This window comes from Astyanax mexicanus, chromosome 5 (assembly GCF_023375975.1).
Source record: "Astyanax mexicanus isolate ESR-SI-001 chromosome 5, AstMex3_surface, whole genome shotgun sequence".
NCBI classification, from domain to species: Eukaryota; Metazoa; Chordata; class Actinopteri; order Characiformes; family Acestrorhamphidae; genus Astyanax; species Astyanax mexicanus.
The window spans coordinates 29451553-29473161 of NC_064412.1; the positions used below are offsets into that span (position 1 = coordinate 29451553).

Genomic DNA, 21609 nt, shown 5'->3' on the forward strand with positions numbered 1-21609 from the left:
TTGGACCCGGGACGGTACGACAAGATAAAGTCAAACCGGGTGAAGAACAACCCCCATCTGGCCTGGCGTGGGTTTAGGCGCCTGGCCTGCTGAATGTAGGCCAGGTTCTTGTGGTCTGTCCAGACCAGAAAGGGGTGTTCAGCCCCCTCAAGCCAATGCCTCCACTCTTCCAGGGCGAGTTTCACAGCCAGAAGCTCCCGGTCTCCCACATCGTACCTCTGCTCCGCAGGGGAAAGACGGTGGGAGTAGTAGGCGCATGGGTGCAGTCTGCCCCCTGGCCCAGACCGCTGGGACAAGACTGCCCCTACGCCTACTTCGGAGGCATCCACCTCGACGACAAACGTAAGTCCCGGATCAGGCAGTTGGAGAACTGGGGCCCTGGTCAACAGGCGCCTGATGTCATCAAACGCCTCCTGGGCCTCTGTGGACCAGCTGAACCGTCCCGCCGTCTTCCTCGTCAGGGCGGTCAGCGGGGCGGCCACAGAGCTAAAATTCTTCACAAATCGGCGGAAGAAATTAGCAAAGCCCAGGAAGCGCTGGACCAGGCACACCGAGGTGGGCTGGGGCCAGTTCTCCACTGCCTTGATCTTGGTGGGGTCCATGCGCAGTGTGTTGTGAGATACAACAAAACCCAGAAAGGAGATGGTCTGCGCATGGAACTGGGACTTCTCGAGCTTGACAAAGAGGTGGTTCTCCAGGAGGAGCTGGAGAACCCGTCGGACATGGGTGACGTGTTCGTCTACGGACCGGCTGTAGATAAGAATGTCGTCCAGGTAGACGAACACGTAGCGGTCCAAGGCCTCCCGGAGAACCTCATTGATGTACCCCTGGAAGACGGCGGGTGCGTTCATCAAACCGAACGGCATAACCAGGTACTCATAGTGCCCGGACGGGGTGATGAACGCCGTCTTCCACTCGTCACCCGCCCTGACCCTGACCAGGTTGTAGGCACTGCGCAGGTCCAGCTTGGTAAAGATGGTGGCCTGCTGCAGTGCCTCAAAGGCGGATGACATGAGGGGTAAGGGGTAGCGGTTCTTTATTGTTATCTTATTGAGGCCTCTGTAATCAATACAGGGCCTCAACCCACCTTCTTTCTTCCCCACAAAAAAGAAGCCTGCGCCGGCTGGGGAGGTAGACGGGCGGATAAACCCCACAGCTAGGGCCTCCTGAATATACTCCTCCATCGCCCTGCATTCAGGACCAGAGATGGAGAACAACCTTCCCCGGGGGGGGCTTGTTCCGGGGAGGAGATCGATGGCAATATTGCAAGGGCAGTGGGGGGGCAGGATCTGGGCCTTTCTTTTACTGAACACCTCCCGGAGGTCCAGGTATTCAGTGGGCACCTAGGAAAGATCAGGCCCTCCAGGATCAGAGTCCTTGCCTCTGGGAGCTCTGGGAGGCTGAAGGCAAGAGGACTGACATGCTGGCCCCCATGCCAACACTGAACGGGTCAGCCAGTCCACATGGGGGTTGTGTCGCTGAAGCCAGGGGAAACCCAAAATTAGCTGCAAGTCGGGGGCGCTTATGATGTATAGCGAAATCTGTTCGCAGTGGGACCCGACTCGCAGCGTGAGGGGGCGTGTTTGGTAAGACACTACCCCTGGCTCCAGTGACCGCCCATCTACTGCTGCAACAGGCAGGGGCTCCTGTAGGGGAACCAGTGGCAGGAGGAGCTTCCTGGCAGTGGCAGCATCCAAAAAGTTCCCTGCCGCCCCCGAGTCAAGGAAGGCAGGAAGGCGAACCTCAGAAGCCCCCCACTCTAGTGTGGCATTGAGGAACATCCTCTGCGTCCGAAGGGGCCCTGGTTGGTCTGTTAGGGGTCTCACCTCCCCTAACTGATGTCGGCCTCTCACCACTAACTCGGGGCAGGCAGCGCGCTGGTGCCCTAATAACCCGCAATAGAGGCACCTACCCTCCCGCATGCGGGCGTCTTGCTCCTGCCTTGGAAGGCGGGTGTGCCCTACTTTCATCGGTTGGTCCCTGCGGTCATGTGGTTCCTTGGTCCTCCAAGGTGATCCACCACAAGGACCCAGAGGGGCATCCCCTGTATCCCGCGCCTTGCGCCTCTCCCTGAGGCGGTTGTCCAGTCTCTGGGTGAGCTCAATGAGGTTCTCCAGTGATGCTGGAGAGTCACAATGGGCAAGCTCATCCTTGAGATCCTCATTGAGCCCATGGTGGTACGCTTTAGCCAGAGCACTGGAGTTCCACCCACTTTCAGCCGAGAGCGTACGAAACTGGATGGCATACTCAGACACCGACCTCCTACCCTGACGCAGGCTAAGGAGGCGGGTCCCAGCCTCCTCTCCTCGGACCGGAAGGTCAAACGTCTGCGACAGAGCGGCTGCAAACCGTGCTGCGGTGGCGCAGACGTCAGACTGGTGTTCCCAGACTGGGGTAGCCCATGCTACCCAACGCCCTTCCGGAGAGGAGGGAGACAATGTATGCCACCTTGGCACGCTCTGACTGAAAGCGGGAAGGTTGCAGCTCAAAAACAAGTGAGCACTGTAGGAGAAATCCCCTACAGCCTCCTGGTTCACCACCATAGCGCATTGGGGCTGGTAGTGAGAGCTCGACCCGAGGTGCTACTGGTGGCGGCTGGTGGGGTGGTTCAGAACTCAGGGGGTCTGGCTCGGTGACATGCGGTGGATTGAGTGCTACCATATTAACCAGCCCCTGCAGCTGGGCTAAAATCTGCTGCAGGGTCTGTTCATGCCTTTCGATAGCCACCTCTTGAGTCCCGAGGGCAGCCTTTACCTGCTTGAGACCTAACTGTTCTGCTGGATCCATGTTTAGGCTGGATCTTTCTGTAATGGGGTGGAGTGCTACAGGTAAAAAGCAGGTAAACCCAAGAAAAAAGGAAAATAACAATAATAATAATAATAATAATAATAAATATATAATATATAAATATAATATATATATATATATATATATATATATATATTTATTTATTTATTTATTAATAGGATATATAATAATATTATATAATAATATTATATATATATAATTATTATTATTATTAAACCCCGCTCCACGCAGGGATCGAACTCAGGCTGTCGCGGTCGCGGCCCAATGCTCTAACCGCTGAACCAGTGAGCGGATTGGGATGCGACTGCTTTAATCACTCTTTAAAAGGGCCTCCGCCGAAAGGGGCGGAGCAACGAAAACGGGCGGAGAGTGAAAACGAGAGTGAAAACAAACCTCACGCCAAGCGTGAGTGAAAGAGAGGGGGAGAAAACGTAAACTAAGGCTTGCCTGGAAGCGGCTACCTCTTATGAGACGAGGTGAAGGATTAACTAAACAAAAGGGGCTTCCGACGAAAACAAAACTAAACTGAGGTGCTTATGGATTTAAATGCTGCTCCACCAGAGAGGGGAGGAACAGCGCGGGAGAGGGAAGGTAAACAAACCGCGTGCCTCGCGGTGAGAAACACACACAGACACAGAGACTCGAGAGGGGCGGCAGAAAGAGCACACTGCTCTGCTCCACCAAACTAGAGACAGATAGATGGCGGCTGTGGGGCTCACTGCTCTACACAGCTCCACCAAACTCGAAGGGAAAAAGGGATAGAGATAGAGAGCCGGGGCTCGCTCGGAAAACCGGCATAGATTCATTCTCACGAGCTTCAAAGATCCAGCACCGAGTGGCTAGTTGGCGTTGCTTATAAGCTGTTGAAAGCAGGTGTTGATAATTAGACAATTAACCCTCGGCGCTGGCCTGGCGCGCCCTCCGATGCCCTGGAGGACGCCTCGATCGGGCACCAGCCCTTACAAAATGTAAATATGTAAAAGACTAATGGTATCCTTGTCCAGTGAGGGGTCTACATCATTTAAGATATACACTTCTCGAGACATAATTTCCTTCTTGGTATTCTGTAGTTTGACATACAACCTGCCATAATACCATTAATCCAATTTTTATCCAATCAGAACAGTGGGCTCTAAAGACAGATGTAGCAGTAAATTTGTTTTCAACTGAACCAAAGTCTATAACCTAATCTTTGGATGTAAATCATTAATTTAAAGTCAATCATGATTTTGAGAGTCAATACAGTTTTGCAAAACAAAATATCATGGTATATAATTTCAGATAAAACATGATGTCAGGGAGTGGATATATTTGGCAGCAAGTAAACAGTATGTTCTTGAAGATAATGTGTTGGAAGCAGGACAAAGCATAAGACAAATAACCCAAATGATTATTGATAGTGTCAGGTTGGAGCAGGAATGAAAACAAAGGAATAAACAAATAAAGAACCAAAAAACAGAAACAAAAGGAAAAACTGATGACATAGATAACGCAGGAACACAAAACCTGATTGACAACATAAAGCCTCAAACAAGTAACACAGGAACAGAGATAACTGTTTATACAGACAGACAAGAACAGGAAATGGGAAGCACTTGGGACCAGGTAACAAGGAGGCAGAGTACAAATGGCCAACTTAAACTACAAGTTGAGTTGAGGGAAACGAAGAGTTTATTCCAAGGTGTTGAGGAGTGTGACTGAGCATCATTTATTTGCATAATGGGTGTGTCCCCCAGTCCTAGCTTACCATCAGTCTGTAGTCTTGCCCACTAGGGCTCCTTCCATGGGGTGTCTCATGATATTTCATATAATGTTGTTGTTGGCTATGAGAACAAGTTACCATTTTCTGCACTGTTAAGTGTGACAAAGTGCTGGCAATGCACTGAGAACTGCAATGCAGGATTAAAGTTGCCATGCAGTGAAAAAATATACACTGACATACACTTGTTGAGGATAAAATTGTTATTGCAATCAGTAATGATGCTTTTTGTTGTCATTTTTACTCCCAAATGTTTCAGGGTTTTAAAATATTACAATGCTTTTTAATAATATTAGTTTAATAACACAATTTTTTGCATTAATTGTTAACACTGTGAAGGAGTTTATGGTAAAATTAACTCCAGCTGAGATCTGTATTTTACTGTAGATGGGATAAATATTTTAACTCCCACAACAGTTCAGATTTAATTCCTGAACAGAGTTAAAAGGTCAACCCCCCTCTGTTATAGAGTGTATTCGATGATCACTCATATACAATTAAAATGAGTTGAAATTAACTCTCAGGGAGTTTATTCCAAAAAACAGAATTTGCTGTGTAGAACCTAGGTTCTCTTTGTGTTATCACTGGTTAACCTACTTATTGAATAACTTTGCCTGCTAAATCTTTTGAAACCTCTGGCTGAACCATGTATGTTCTTATCTGTGTGCTGTATTATGCATTCATGCCTCAGAGGAGCACAGGAGGTTCATCGACAGTTCAAATCAAGTTTCTCAACTCTCTCATCTTTCTGTTTAAAATAATCTACAGCCATCTAGTGGATGGTGAATGCAACTACAACTAAAGCTGTTAGACTTCATATACAGGACAGGTGCATCAAAAAATATATAAACATAAAGGTATTTCAGTAATGCAGTTTAGAAAAAAAACTTTGCATATTATACATTGCAATTGTTTATTTTATTTGAAAGTCGATGATTACGACCTACAGCTAAAGTCTGTATCTCAATTAGAGCATTATATAAAACCACAAAGTTTGGGCAGTGTGAATTTTGCATCTGCATTAAAGTTGTCAGCAGAGGGAAGCATAAAGTGCTGTAAAATGACTGTGGTAAGCACTGCATTGACTTTATACTTGATAGAACACAGTGGACCAACAGCAGCAGATCACATGACTTCAATAATCAGCACTAACCTTCAATAAATTTAACTTTTCATTTGGAAATCAAAGGACCAGAGTCTGGAGGAAGAGTGCAGAGGCACACAGTCCAAGCTGCTTGAGATTAATTGTGAAGTTTCCAGAGTCAGTGATGGTTTTGGGAGTCATGTCATCTGCTTGCTTTGGTCAACTGATATTCTGATTTTTTTTTAATGCACCTGTAGGGTCAAACTCTTCTGGTAATACAGAGGAAGATGGAATGAGGAGGTTTGGCGTGCATAAACTATATATATATAGAGAGAAAGTATCTATCAAACGTTTGCACACACCTTAAAATTCAGTGTTTAATATTAATCTGCAATGTAGACCATTTTAAAGTAATGAATCAAGTCTTAGAACAAAAATGTGAATTTCTCTAGTACACAAAAAGTGGTAAACTAACCAGAATATGTTTGATATGTTAAATTCTTAGGGCATCTCATGTGAATCTGAAGAACAAAATTTAGTTCCAAATTTCTCCTGGACCCCCTCAGCCAGCACATGTTCCATCCCCAGCTTTCCCAAACCAGCTGCTGATGTGATAATAACTGTAAATAATGCTTGACTTCCTCAGTGATGTAAAAGCAGCACTTGCTATATAAATGTTATTCATATTTATTCTAATATTAATGTTTTATTGAGCAAAAACAACACTTACTGCCTGAAAAAGTAGCCTTATATTGGAACTATAAAACAGTACTGTATATTCAATATATAAACCTCCAAGGTAAGCTTTTAGGATCTAAACATAGAATTTTTTTTTTGCCAGGAATGTATTATTAGCACATGCCAAATTGAATTTGGAAGCTCTTGCATTGAAAAAAAAGCTGGTAGAGTGAGTGAGGTGGAAAGAACGTTTGAAATCTGCCCTTTATGATGACCTGAAACAGATTATAAGCTAATGCTCTCATTACAGGTGTATGTGAATGTTGAACAGGCCTGAGGCCAAAGGAACTCTTTAATAGACTGCAGATCTAATCTAAAACAAGCCTCGCTGCTCCATTTAGCCGTGCTTTATCAGGTCATTGTGTTTAAGGACATCATCAGAAGCAACACCAACAGCCCCCTCTAGAAGCTCTGAATCCGTTGCTGCACAGTTTGTGTTGTTGGTCATCCTCTAGTTCTTCATCAGTGGTCACAGCACACTACCCACAGGATGCAGTTGGCTGAATATTTGAGGTTGGTGGACTATTCTCTGTTCAGCGGTGACACTAAGTTGCTTAAAAACTCCATCTGTTCCTACCAGCACAACACTCATTAACACACCACCACAATGCCAGTGTCACTGCAGCTCGGAGAATGATCTAATACCTATGGTGTCACATCAATGTCAAAAGTTGGGGGCACTAAAAAATTGTGTGTAAATTTACTTCTAAAAGGGAATCATGTGAACACTGAACAAAATATCGTTCCAGGGCTTATTTTTTCTCTTTCTCGGGTGTTTTTTTTTCCTCTTGTCATGCATTATGCGAAATACCTGCGGCTGGTCTTTTTACTCGAGTGAGGCTTTTGCTCTCAAGTGTAAATAGGGGTGGTTTTAAAGTCAGGGTGACCTCCGTCAGAGAATGCCTGGAGAAAACTTCTCTCTGGCCGCTGTTAGCCCAGGTTCAGCACAGTGGAACGAGCCTCCAGAGAGCGGTTCACTTCAGGCACTGAACACAGGAAAACAGCGCTGGAGAGAGGCTGGTTCCATGGTGCTAAAGTTTGGATTTTAGCAAAGCTGGCTAACTATCCTGCTGTCCTTCTTTCTCCACCCTCCTCTAGGGGGTGGAGAAAGAGGTAGGCGGTCAATCACAAACCCAAAAGAAATATCGGCCAATATCATTCGCTGAGGGAGGTCCCCAAACTTTCAAAACCACCCCTTTCAAAACTCCAGTGCACAAAAATTCAGCCTCAAAAAAGATCAGCCTCAGGCAATTCGCATGGCGCGCGAGGACAACTTTGAATGTGAGAGGAAAAAACACAGAAAATGAAGAAAAATTTAAGTCGGACCGTTATTTTGTTTAGATTCCCTTTTTTTTGTTTGTGACTTACACTTTTGCGATTGCGAGAAGTTAATTTATACACACAAAATGTTAAAACATGCTGGTTAATTTTTTTCACTAAGTATTTTTGTGCCTCGGATTTTTGACTTTGATATGATGCCATAATTGTTTATAATTTACTCCATAATGTTTAATTTCCCTAGCCACACCCAGGCCGAAGAAGCGAAAAGCAAGCGAAGTAGACCAAAAGATACTCAAAAGTAATTCAGGAACAAATGAGAAAGAAAGTAACTGAAAGCTATCAGTTTAGAAAAGGTAATAAAGCCATTTATGATTCACAATACACTACTTAACAGGTGCAATTAAATAAAACTGTTCAAAACAATTCAACTTTTAAGCAACATTAATTAATAGTTAATATTTAAGCCTTTTCTCAGCTCACTGCAGAAATTCTGGTCCATTTATTCCTATCTTATGGAAATTATTACATACAAATGTAAAAACTATAAACAAAATGTACTTTTACAGGAACAAAATATGTGGGAAACTTTTTTTTTACTTTTAAACTTTATAAAAGTTAATTAGGCATCTGAAGATAAGATCCTCAATTGTGACTAACATATCAGTAACTTTACTGATATACACTCACTGTTTATAATCAGTACAGAAAACTGTAGGTCAGTATAAACCTGCAGTGGAGGATGACTAGTCAGAAAATTATTAACATGACAAACATACTGTACAAACAACCAAATACAATTTTTTTAACTAATTTACTAAGCATTTCATATTTCAGTACATATCACTTAAGTTGTGACTCCATGTGGTTGTAATTGTTAGCCAATGGATATTCCAGGATGATGATAAAGCGGCTTTGGAATCCAAACCTGAGACCACAGGAAATTACAGAAAATTGAAAACATCTCCACATCTCCTTCACAGCCTCAAACCACACCATGTGCCTTCCCACCGCCTGGAAGTGGGGTTTCATCAAAGCGTAGAGAAAATGTGGAGATGTTTGGATATAAACAAACAGACATAATGTGGAAAACAGCAACAAATGCATTTAGGACCTTTTTCTCTGGCCTTAAATAAATAAGCATACATACAGCATATACCACAACCAGCCATAACATTAAATCCACCTGTCTAATGTTGTGTCGGTCCCCTTTCTGCCATTAAAACAGCTCTGACCTTTCAAGGCATGTACTCTACAACACCTCTGAAGGTGTCCTGTGGTCAGTGATGTCAGTAACACGTTACTTAATGGTCTTTTATTTTCATAAAAACGTATTTCTTTCCGGAAATAGTTCAACTTTAAATGTCAAGAGATACATTGTTGCTGTTAAAAATGCATTTTCCAATAAAAGGAGTATTGGCAAAACTGGTTATAATTTTTATGTTAAGGCAGCGGGAGGTGGTGTCTGCAGCTGCTGAAAGTAACTAATAAAGTAGCTTGTAAAGTGACTTATTTACTTTTAAAATCAAGTAATCCATAAAGTAACTAAGTTACTTTTTATAGGAGTAATCAGTAATCGGATTTCTTTTTCAAAGTAACTTTACCATCACTGCCTGTGGTATCTGGTACCAAGTCACTAGCAGCAGATCCTTTAAATCTGCTCAAGTTGTGAGGTGAGCCCTCCATGAGCATAAATTAGCCTTGGGCATACATGACCCTGACGCTGGTTCACATGTTCTCCTTCCTAGGAGCACTTTTGGTTGGTACTGACCCCTACATACTGCTAACACTTGTCTACCTGTGAGAGCAAACAGCTGGTCTGAAGTACATGCTCACGTAGAGTAGGTGAAAAAAGGCTAGGGGACTTGCTTTTGCTGTATTTGCAGCTATAGCTGCACCAAGAGATGTGTGGGTGTGAGAGAGAAGCACGTAGCGCATGCGTAAAAGCAAAGAGATGCATGAATTCTGATTTGATTGTTCACAATCATGTCGCATGTCCATGGTCCACGTATCCGATTTAGAACCACATATGGAAATGGCTCAGATCTGGCACGTTAACACAGCCATGAAAAAATTAGATTTTAGTCACTTCAGCCTTAATGTGAACGTAGCCTAAGATTCTTATGCTTCACTTTAACAAATGAAAGCTTTAGTGCAAGTTCTACCAGGAGTCTCTAATGCTGTCTTCATCTCTCATCAATCAATCATCCTTTCACCTGCCTTTTTTTTTTTTTGCTGCTTTCAGATGTGATGTTTCCTTTTTTTTTTACCCTAAGTTTCCTCACCATCTCCAAGCTGGTCCTGCATGTTGCCTAGGGCTCTGTGTTCAGTACTCTATGCTCTATGATATACTGACAATAGAGCAATGGGCACCAAGGCTCATTTTGTGATTAATGAAACCTTCACCTCACCATTTTACAGGACTTACAGATTTAAAGGATCTGCTTACATTGTCTTGGCCCCAGATATCAAAGGACATGTAGAGAGAAGTCCATGATGGTACATCCAAAAACCTTTGGAGCTGTACAATTGGAGAAGTTACTGGCACATGTGTAGTCAGCCGCCATCTCTTTTTGAACTGAGATGCAGCATCACTAGGTTGCCAGAACTCTCTGAGAAAAGCACCAGACCAACAGCTCTGACACGTGCTAACAGTCGTCTGTGGTAAAGAGCGCCATCTACCCACCCATACAGAGCATGGCCAACTGTGCTCTCTTAGACCCTGGCTGCTGATAACAAGCAGTGTGATTCTGGATCTAAACCAGTGATCCTCAGAGCATAGTGAGAGATCCTTAGTCCACCTCTTTTGTCTCGTCTGCTATGATGGTGTCAAAAAATGTCAAAAAAGCAGTTTCTAGGACATGAAGCTGGATCAGTAGGAAGAAACAGTAACGTTTATGGTTTTTGGACACCATCCCATGAGTTAACCAGTCAGAGCTGTTTTCAAAAACCTGCACAAGGTTATATACTGTAAGTACAAAATCTGCATGCACACTGTATATTTACAAATACTCCATTATCCCTTTCTTTTTCAAATCTATATGTTAACATATTTCTTTTCATACTTTAACTACCATTTGGAAACCAAGCCTGAGAAAGTGGCACACTTCGGTGTTGCAACATGTACACTAAATCAAACCTCTGCCACCTCTTTTCCTAAAGCTCTAATCACGGCACATAGTTGCATCAGGGCGTTCGCCCGCCTACAGCCTTGACCAAATAAAAATAACCCCAGCGGGTTCCACCCTGCCCCCTCCAGTGGTGTCTTCGGTTAGGCAGGGGAACCACACTGAGGCTTGTCTTCTGCCAGGGCCAAAGACGTCTTTACCACGTCTTTATCTCCTCAAGAAGAAGGTTGGATGGGGGAAGGGCCTGAATTCACCACAGCGAGTCTGACTAACTCACATCCATGGTGGCAAACAGCAGCACAGCAGCTAAGAACATTGTTTACGTAAGCACATATAAATAAGGCAGCGTATATCAAACAAATCCCTGGACTGTTCACATTTAAACACTTTTAACACCTAGTCCAGGCTTAGACCACATTTATAGAATGGGCGTTGTTCAGCAATAACCTTTAAAACACAGAGTTTTGGCATATATGCATGTACAAATTGTCGTCATAAACGGAACAATCCCTAAATAACCCAGTCGGTCAAGGTCAGGGTATAGTCTCATCCACAAATGGCTGACGAGGCTGCAAGCTCGAGCACCTGTGTGAAAACTGAGAGCACCTGATTTGATCAGTGGAATCGGGTGTACTACTAATTGACTGCAACAAAAGTCTGCAGACCTCTGTGGATAAGAGAATGGTGGTTGCTACTGTGTTGCCAAGTGGTTACTTTGGAACACGATATACCTGCTCAGGTGTACTTGTATCACTGTAACTTAAGAAATGTACACGAACTTGCACCCCATTCATTCATAATAGATCTATAAAAACATTTCACATCTGGAGCTGTCCGTGCCTACACCACAGATACTGTATAAGAACAGTTCAAATTCAGAGCTGTCCAATCAAACTCCACAGATACTGTATAAAAAAGGTCAAATTCAGAGCTGTCCAATCAAACTCCACAGATATAATTATAAGAACAGTTCACTCCAAAAATAATTAACGCTAGGTTCTACACTGTTGTTTGCTAGTGTGAATACTGTGATGAGTCATGTGACTTCTAAAGTGTTGATCCATATATTCTCATCTATCTGATTCAAAACCCAGGAACACGAATTTCAGAGGTGAAACATCCAGGATTCTCATGAAAAGGAAACTTTGTCAGACTTATGGAACATTATCTAACTGAAAAAGACTTTTGGCATATTCCACCGAATAAGTGCCACTTCTGTCCCCAAGAAATTGGTTTATTGATTTGTTAATGTGAATATTATTTAATTTAAACCACTTTTTCAATTGTGTTTTGTTCATTATTTATCCATTTGTTTAATACATTACATGATAATACATTTGATCAATTTCAGGTTTGGGTCTTGTTGATAAAAACGCTTTTGCATATTTTCAAAAAATATGTGCATGCATATATAGTGATTTTTTTGTCATAAATGTCAATTATTTAAACATGCAGTCAACCATTTCTTTAAAATAATATTATTTAAAATACTTTAGTGGACTTGTTTTTAAACTTTTTTTTTATGTGTTTTGGTAATAGGAATGAAAAAATGTAACCATCTTCGGTTACAGCTGCCTGAAAAAAACTGTTTCTCAATTTGGAAACAGATAGATATAAACATCTGAATTTATTTTAAACCCGTAAGTTGTCTCTTTTTTTCCCTCACACGTTCAATACAAAACACATTGTTAAAAATTATAATATCAGATTTTGGGCCCTACGTGGTTGGGAACTTTTAGTGTATCTGTATCCGACGTAGGAAAGCTGTACACACTGGCACCCCATTCATTCCTATAGGAAAAGTCCAGAGGGAGATCGTAATAATATACAGTATTTAGATGTTTTAAGAGTTGTTAGACCTGCAGAACTGGTGGTTTCTGGAGTGGGCGTGGCCGGTGTTGGTTAATGCAGTCCTGTTCTGTGCTGTTGTATTCAGCGCTGTTTTGTGGTGAGGTGTTCACTTGATGAATGCGGGTGTATTTCTCCAGCAGGGGGAGTCGTGGTTCTGTTTACCCCTCGTGTCTCAGCGCTCAGACTCTCATTCACTCAGTCGGTCAGTCAGTCAGTGAGCCGGTGAGCGCGCGCGCACCCTCTCACTCTACCTCAGAAGAGTTCAGCCCTTCCGCGCGGCCCCACCAGCACCCCTCCGGCACCCTCCGTCCTCCGCAGGCTGGATGGAGCCGCTCGAGCCCGTCAGGAACGGCGCCTCGCGCCCGGTCCAGATGTACGGGGAGTTCATGGGGAAGGGGGTCCGGTACGCTGTGAGTCTGTCGGAGCGCGAGCTCACCGTCCGCAAGCTGTGCGCGAGCGGGAAACCGGCCCCCGCCGTCTTCAGCCTGGCGGACTGTCTTGGGAGCCGCGCGCACCGTGACGAGGAGGAGGGCGCGAGCGTCGGCGCTAGTTTCTCCGCGTACTTCTACCCGTTCCGGCGGCGGCGCTGGGCGGGAGCGGGCGCCGCGAGACACCGCGTGGAGCAGCGGTTCCGTGTAAACAGCGGCGGAGACGCGCGCGCGAACCTGGAGGAGGCCAGGCGGTGGGCGCGAGCTATACGCGAGGGTTCCATGCGGAACCGGCTGTCGAGAACAGGTGAGCGCTTCCGGTTTTACCTGCAGGCAGGTTTATTTAATTTATTATCATTATTTTATAGTTTTTATCCATTTTTTATTCACTTTACGGTTTATCTGCCACTTACTATACGCTGGGTAAGATTTCGTCTGATTAAATGAATGGTTAAGTGAAATGTTACGTATATTAGTAAAGAATAGTATTTTACATCCTCTGAAAACATATTAATACACATTCTACAGCATCCTCACTGTTTCACTAACTGCTTTATTACAACACAGCATTATTTCTGCTGTTTTCAGCTTTTCACACACAGTCTGAAAGGATTGTAAAGATGTTACTGTACAATAATGTTTTAATGTTTCTGTACTAAATCTATGCTACATTTTAAATTATTAACAGTACCAAACGTTTAGACACAGCTTCTTATTCAATATATTTCTGCATGTCTTTATTTTATATATTTTATACATTGCAGATTAATATAAAATGTGTGAAAACAATAAAGGGACACTTATGGAGTTATGTAGTTATGGAGTTAAGAAGTGTTTGGCCTCTACAATTCACAGGGTAATCCCAACTGATGGTGATTTTTATTAATTTAAATAATATACTTATGCATAAATATTAATGTTTTAGAATAAATATGTCATATATTAAGTAAAACCAAAAATCTAAAAAAAAAACTTAACAATCTTCCCAAGTCCCTGATTTTGTATAAAATAATAATAGTGTAGCAAAATGAAAATATAACAAAAATAATATAATAACAAATATGAACTAAAGTTTTGACACTTCTTTTAAAGAGAATTATTTTGTTCTTGTTTTATTTTTGTTTTTCTGTATAGCTTTAATGTCTCCAATAATTCTGCATGAAGACTGTAACATAAAGACTGTAACATAAATTAAAAATATTTATGTTTAACATATTGTGGCAATAAGTAGTTATTCAAATATAAATAACTGTAATTTTCTATAAATATTTTTGGTATCAAAAATAGAAAACATTATGGAGATTCACTTAGAATAATCTATAGTGCTATTCATTGTTTTGATACATACATATAATCACTGTCACACAAAAACTTTATTTCATCAATTTTTGACAGATTTTTATGGCAGTTGTTATTTACATACTGTTAGCATTTCACAATTTATTGACCAACAGAAAGATTTTAACATGACTTGGAATAAAATATAATTTTTATAATGACTTCTACTGAAGGTTCCATTTTTTTCCTGTGAAGTTTCTGTTTTTAACTGTGTTCTGACATTTAGGGTAACGCCTAGAGATTGTGACTGCAGGCAGGTAATGTGTTAAATGCGGGGTCTGAAGTAGGTTGATCTTCAGGAGAGTGGCTGTTGACCTTTGGTTTAGTCCCAATTCCAATCTGTCACACCTAATCCAGGTAATTAATCCCTTCAGAAGACCCAGTTGGATCAGTTGTGTTAGCTGTAGGCTGGAGCTCCTGAAGAGGGCTTTGGTTGCCACTGCTTTAGTCTCAAGCAGGCATAGTCTGTAGGTTGGTGACAGCAAAACAAAAACAAGACTAGAAGTCAGAGTTCCTCTGAGATATCTGGTTTCAACATTGAGTCTGAAGAGCTTTGTTCATTCACTCACTTGAATTTCTCTCCAAATTACTCTTCTTTTCAGCTCTAGGGAAGCATAAATTATAGTTTGTTGAGTGAGGAAGTCCAAAAGGCCTGCAACTCAAAACCTTCTGGACTGTGTTTGTAATGGAAGAAGACAAAGACTTTGAAATCAAACACCTTTCACCAGTAAGGCTGCTGGTGGTCCAATGTTAGTCCAGTTTCCCAGCTCTAAGCCTGTAAGAACATGGTCCATAATTGATTCTGTAGGTGTGTAAATGATTCTTTTCCACTATGATTCTTTAGAAAACTATTCATTTATTATGCCATGCGAGGGTCACCCAGTACGCTGTCAAATACATGACCCATACAGTCCATATATCATTCTGTATGAATTCTGCCTGAACTCTACTAAAACAGCTCTGACCAAAAAAACTCTAACCCATGGACATAGACTCTACAAGATCATTTAAATCCTGTAAGTTGTATGGTGGGGCCTCCATGAGCATCAGTGAACCTTTGGTGTCCCTGACCCTTTCGTTGGATTCACTTATTGTTTTTCTTGCTTCTTCTTTGGAGCACTTTTGGTAGACACTGGAACTGACTGCTGGGAACACCCCACAAGACATGCCTGATGTTATTCACTTAAACTTAGTGATTTTACTGTTATGGCTGATTAATGATCGTTGCTTTGCAAATGTGCTGTTCTTGTATGTGCTAGAAGACAGTGACTCACAGTGTTGGAAATAACAGAAGTGAGTCTTTTAGAAGTTACTAAACACTTTTACATGGTTTGAGGCAAGTGTGTGATGATTTAAGCCGCACCTTACTACCTGCTATGGCTCTCTAAAATTTGTTAGCCTCATTAGCTTCAGAGTGCCGCTGCTAAATAGTAGCTAACATCAGTCTTTAAAACTTAAAATTAAATTTTTACCTTCATTGACTTTTGATTCAGTGTGCACCATACGATCTCGGGGGGGCTTTAATGAGTGGTAAGAACTTATTGGCTTGGACTTAGCTTTAGCTGTCTTTCCAAGCTTCCCTGAGTCGAATCACCTGTGCTGGAGTAGATAAAACAGGAATTCTTGGAGGATTCAGAAAGTGTACCATAATTTATGTTGTATCTCTGCAGTGTATTTTTGAAAACATCTCTCTAACCAAGCATTTAAAAGCAATTTCCTTTATGTGTCTTTAGTAGACAATTCCAGCGTTGTGGAATTGCGCAATATCCTCTTGTCTAGAGCTTCTGGTGGAGCCATGTAAACAGATCTGTCGCAAAATAATCTGTTCCATCTGTAATTCCTAAACCACTGTCCTGTGAGAAGTTTTAAAAAGGTTCCCCTTGTTCATTTCCTCTTGATGATTGGGAAATTACCTTCTAAAAGTAACAGTGATCATTTAACTAGCTAGTTGTGAGTTGAAACTAACTTCATTGGGTTTTGACAGCAGAAACACTGTCTGTTATACAAACATATTACTGTACGGAATGGCATTGCTGTTTTATACAGCTGGTTCTTTAGCTATGTAGATGGCTGCAGATTTAGCATTTTAGCTAGCTGGCAAGCTAGCTTACATTAATACAGCATAGATAAACACTGCTATACAAAAAATACTACTGTATTGAATTAAATTGCTGTTTTTCAGCTAACTACTTGTCCTTTAACTATAGGGATGGACACACATTTAGCTTGTTAGCAAGCAAGCTAATTTACAATAATACAGTAAAGAGTCAAAGGCATTGTTAAGTATAATACGAAGAAACCTTATATGTTTTTTTATTGTACTTGCTTTTATAAACAGTAACAAATACAGCATAGAGAAAAGTTAGTTCTTCACCTAGATATGTACAAATTTAGCTTATCTGCTAGCTAGCTAGCCCACATACAATACAGCATTTTATTAGTGTAGCTTTCTCTCTCAGATCCTTATGTTTTTAAAAGCCTGATTTCAGTTTCATTTTAGCCTAGTCTGCACTGCTAAGAACTCCTTTGTCAACAACATAGAAATAACTAAAAATATTCAAGCACAGGACTTTTAAAGGAGGGGATGGTGGTCGGGGAGAAAAAAACAAACAAAATAAATTAATTGAAGCAGTGGGTGTTGGGTATGCAGGTTCACATTACCTGATGGCCATTGCCTTTTCTGGTGTCTAATCTGTCTTCTGAAAGATCACGGGAGGACAGGATAAGCTCCTGCTCTTTATCTGCCACTAAGTAACATCACAGTAAAGTATTTATGATATGATCTGGCAATAATCTGTAAAATTGCTGATACAGAAGCTGTTAAAGAGTAGTCTACACTGTTTACTTGGAGAAGCAGTATTGATACACTGAACATTAGCCAGAACATTAATATTGTGGAGTTCACACTTGTGTCGCCAAAAAATCTCTGACCCTTGGACATGGATTCCACAAGACTTTTGAAGGTTTCCTGTGGTATCTGGACACCTTCGGACACCTTCAGCAGATCAATGAAGTACTGTAAGTTGTGAAGTAGAGCCTCTATGATCATCAATGAACCTTGGGTGTCCATGACCCTTTTATTGGTTCACCAGTTGTTGTTCTACTTTCTTCCTTGGGGCCCTTTTAGTAGGCACTTCCACTGCACATCAACTTCAGGGACAATGTTAAAAAATCACATCAAAAACAGGCAATGGGTGTTCACTTGCTGCCTAAACGTTGACCCCATGACGGGTGCCATTGAAACTGGATATTCAATTTTAAGACAAGTGGCCACACATTTTTTAAATTCACAACTGGCACCGTGCAGCAGACACTGTCTGCCAAAGAGCCGAGCTGTAGCTGAATTTAAGCATGTTTAGTGCTGAGGTAAGCGCAGTATCTTCACAAGGCCTTGTAGCTTTGCTGCTGTCGGATGGTCAGCATGCCTCAGCTGTCACCAACATTAACCAAAGATTCCCTAAAACCTGCCTTCAGTCAGAGCTGTCAGTGCTATAGAGCTGCACAGACCTTAACAAAGCACAGTAAAACTGAGTTTTATCCCTTAACAAAACAAATTACATTGAGCTGTAGTTGTTTACTGTAAAGAACTGCCCTGTGATCAGTATCATATTGCTGAAGCCAAGTCTCCTATTTACAGAACAGAATTCTGTCAAATCCCTAAAGACCTCCTAAAGTTCATGTACACATCTCACATTTTCTATAGAACTCATAAAGAGACTTTCTAGACTTTCTAAAGTTCCTGTGGACATTATAATGTCCCTATAGACTTTCTAAAGTTCCTGTAGACAATCTAGTGTTCCTATAGAAGTTCTAAAGTTCCTATAGATCTCCTGAATTTCTCACAGACCTCCAAAAGTTCTTGTGGACTTTTACTCTGTGATTTTGACACCAGAACATGTAAAATACATCACTCCTTAAACCATGTAATCATTTGACAAGTGTTGTGGGGACAAGGAGGAGACCCACTGTTCGCTCCCAGCCTTAACATGACTACATGCACTTAAACTCCGGAAGAGCTAGATTAGCAGGATCAGCTGTGGTGGATTAAGTTTGGAGAGAAAGGTGACAGGGCATGTAAGGCTCTAGGAACAGCAAGTTTGGTGACAACTAGTTTGCTATTCAGTGGAAATCGATTTGCAAAGATCTTGTGACATCAGATCTCTTAATGTCACTGTTCTCATCGTGGCTTTTCAGTTTTTTAGATCTGTGGAATCCGCCTCAAGAGGTGTTTGAGGTTGGATATTTATGCAGTACGCTGGTTTGTTGTGCAGAAGTACTCACTTAAAAATAAAGGTGATACAAATAGTACTTTAAGAAATGCCATAGAAGAACCACTTTTGGTTCCATAAAGAACCTCATTTGTAGTTGTAGTGGTAGAGATGTGATGTGAAATTAGGGCCTAACGAACAGTATTTAGACATGACAGAAGTCATGTTTAATATTAAATACTGTGTTTTTCTTAGCAGCAAGAGCCTGTTAACTTGACAGGAGTGGAGTTTTGACTTTGTTCAACCAAGCGCTTTGTTTTCCTTGTTTTATTTGTTAATGATATTTAAGCAGTTTGTATTCCAAATCTGATGTGAGTAACCGTAATAATTCTAGTTGAATTGCTTTTTAAAAAGGTTTAATTTCATTGTTATTGTCATCTTTTTACTGACTCATTCGCCGTTTTACTCAACTCTTCAACTCTACCTATGCAAGGTTTGCCTAAAAATGTAGCACTTTTTTAGAAAGAAATTGAAGGCAGGAAATTGAAAGATAATGGTCAGAACTTCCAGACTCCAGAATTCCAGAAACCAGGATTTTCCAACAAATCCAGATCCCATCTCATTGGAAAAGATAATATGTGGCTGTTCCTGAGCTATACTAAGTCACATGTGGAACATCATGTGCCTCAATGCAGGCCAAGCCATCACATTAATTGAGTAAACATTAAGTAGGGGTACATAAAAAGGGTTTAGAACCCCCGCTCCAAACAAAAATAGTTATTGTGACAGGCCTATGTTTGAGTTGAGAGTTTGATGTGCAGCAGTACTGTTTGCTGTGCATTTATGGATGTGCTATAAAGGGGATGAAAGCCATTCCGCAGAGTGAGTTTGCAGTACTCATTTAGGGCCTCACTCCACGCCTGGAAAAAAGCGACCGCCAAGGGAGACGGATGTAAACAAGACAGGATATTTTCATCCTCGCAAAAATTGTGTGATATTTTTATCCGCCGCGACACTGTAGTCTTTCATTCATGAAAGTGAGCCAGAAGATAAGAGCGCTCAGCTCTCTCCAGTGTCGGCAGATCCTGACCTCAGTATACAAATTAGCATTACCCTTTCAGCTTTAAATGCACCCACCAAGGGCTGCCACGTTCACACAGATACATTTAAATTACAGCTCAGCAAGTGGTGTGAAGGCTAGTATCATATTTCCCCCTAAAGCAGAATGTCAAAGTTAATTTTTTTGGTATGCGTGACTGTGGATTTCTATTCTTTCTACCTACCACCAAGTTCCTGTAGAACTTCCTGTTTCTAGAGGAGACCTTTTAACCCTGTCTTTATGAACACACTCAATATATTCAGATCGTTTGCCCACTTTAAGTGATTAAAATCTGCCTCCAGTGTCCCAGTGGATGAGCATTTGGAATTGGAGCTTTCTGTGTGCTATCGTGTTTCTTTTACTATATAAATGAAGCTCTGTGCTACCTTCATTGTTGGATGTACTGTGATACCTTCTGACCATATTTCACACTATGAAAACAGGTTACTGTTGAAAGGTTTATTATTGATCTAAGGCAGGAAAATTAGGACAAGAATAATATTGTCTTTTTGAACATAGTTCAGCATAAATAATATAGACATTTTGTGCTTAATTTGAACAGTATTAAGAGGTGAAGATTATATATAACTAAACAAATAAAACTATATACATTCATTTTAAACAGAATTTTTAAAATGGAATGAATAAAAACAGTTAGGAAGCCCCCCAAAAGTATTACTACTTAAAAACATCGTAAATTAGAATCATGTGCAGCAAATCAGCTACAACAGTACACCTCTGTGTACCTTTTGCTCTGATTAAGAAAGAGATACCTATATGACTCAGCAGCCATTGGTGGTGAGGATGGTGAATGCATGTGTGCTTTTGCTGTGTCTCTGTGGAGATCTTTACTTAGAAACAGAAAACAGGTCACACTCTGGCAGGCTGTCATTAAGCAGTTATTAATAATACATTGCTGCAAGCACATGCGTACACTCGTACAGACGTATACAATGAATGAATGGCCATAATCAGTCAGATCTAGCACTGCTGACACGCCCAGTATAGGTACACGCACACACTTCCACATTTGTATTGTTACTTATCAGGTTACTACAGTGTGTACTGACATACTGACATGTTTTCTTGATAAAAACTACAAGACAAAATCCATCAAATGAATGAAAGGCAAATATAATATCAGTGTGTTGCATCTAAAGTAATTTCTGGCCAAAGGAATTTCAGATCATTTTTGTTACATATGCTAAAATATACATTCCAGTTGTTCCCACCTTTATGTTAATCCTAATTTCTGCCAGTGCAATTTTAAAAAATTACCGTAATATGATAAGCGCTAAGCTATTATTGATGCATACAAACATTTTTGATGGTTCTCATCATTTTGTCATAAGAAATATAGTCGCGCCCAGAAGAAAGTATTAGACTGCAATGCTGCTTTTCAGCAGAAAGATAAATGTTTCCAGGAACAAACAATGATTCATAAATTTAGACTGATATGAGCAATGCGTAATGCGCTACACATACAGTAGTAGTGCGTAATGCACATGTAACAACATACAACACACCAGACTTCTGGCTTTAAGTTGTAGAGGTTCTTAATAGCAAGTCAAATAGCATCCCATTCATTTTCAGTTGTGCCTGGAGAAGAAATGCCACAGCATCTGTTTCTTTATGGCAAGCTCTTGAGGAGTATGTTGACATGCATTGTCCTCTTGTGTATGCACTGTTGCACCTACTGGTTGTAGGTTCTTACAAATGGCCTGCTGTTCAAATGCGTACAATGCCAGATCACATTGGGTCTTTACTACAGGCATTTTGATAGCCCAGTGTCATGTTAATAAGGTCCAGTAACTAGTCACCTTACCTTTGCTGAATGCACACTCTGGTGAGTTTTTTCTGGTCCCACCTAATGAAATATGACCCTGGAAC

The 21609-nt window shown here is 41.4% G+C and overlaps 1 protein-coding gene across 1 annotated transcript in view; it reads left to right on the top strand.

Annotated features, from left to right (window-relative positions):
• Positions 1–12830: 12830 nt before the first annotated feature.
• LOC103023393 (sphingosine kinase 1) overlaps positions 12831–21609 on the top strand; it is a 43137-nt gene continuing 34358 nt past the window's right edge. Inside the window, exon 1 of the mRNA XM_007252143.4 lies at positions 12831–13381. Within this exon, the coding sequence (XP_007252205.3) occupies positions 12970–13381 (412 nt within the window). The 5' untranslated portion in view covers positions 12831–12969. The remainder of the gene's footprint in view (positions 13382–21609) is intronic.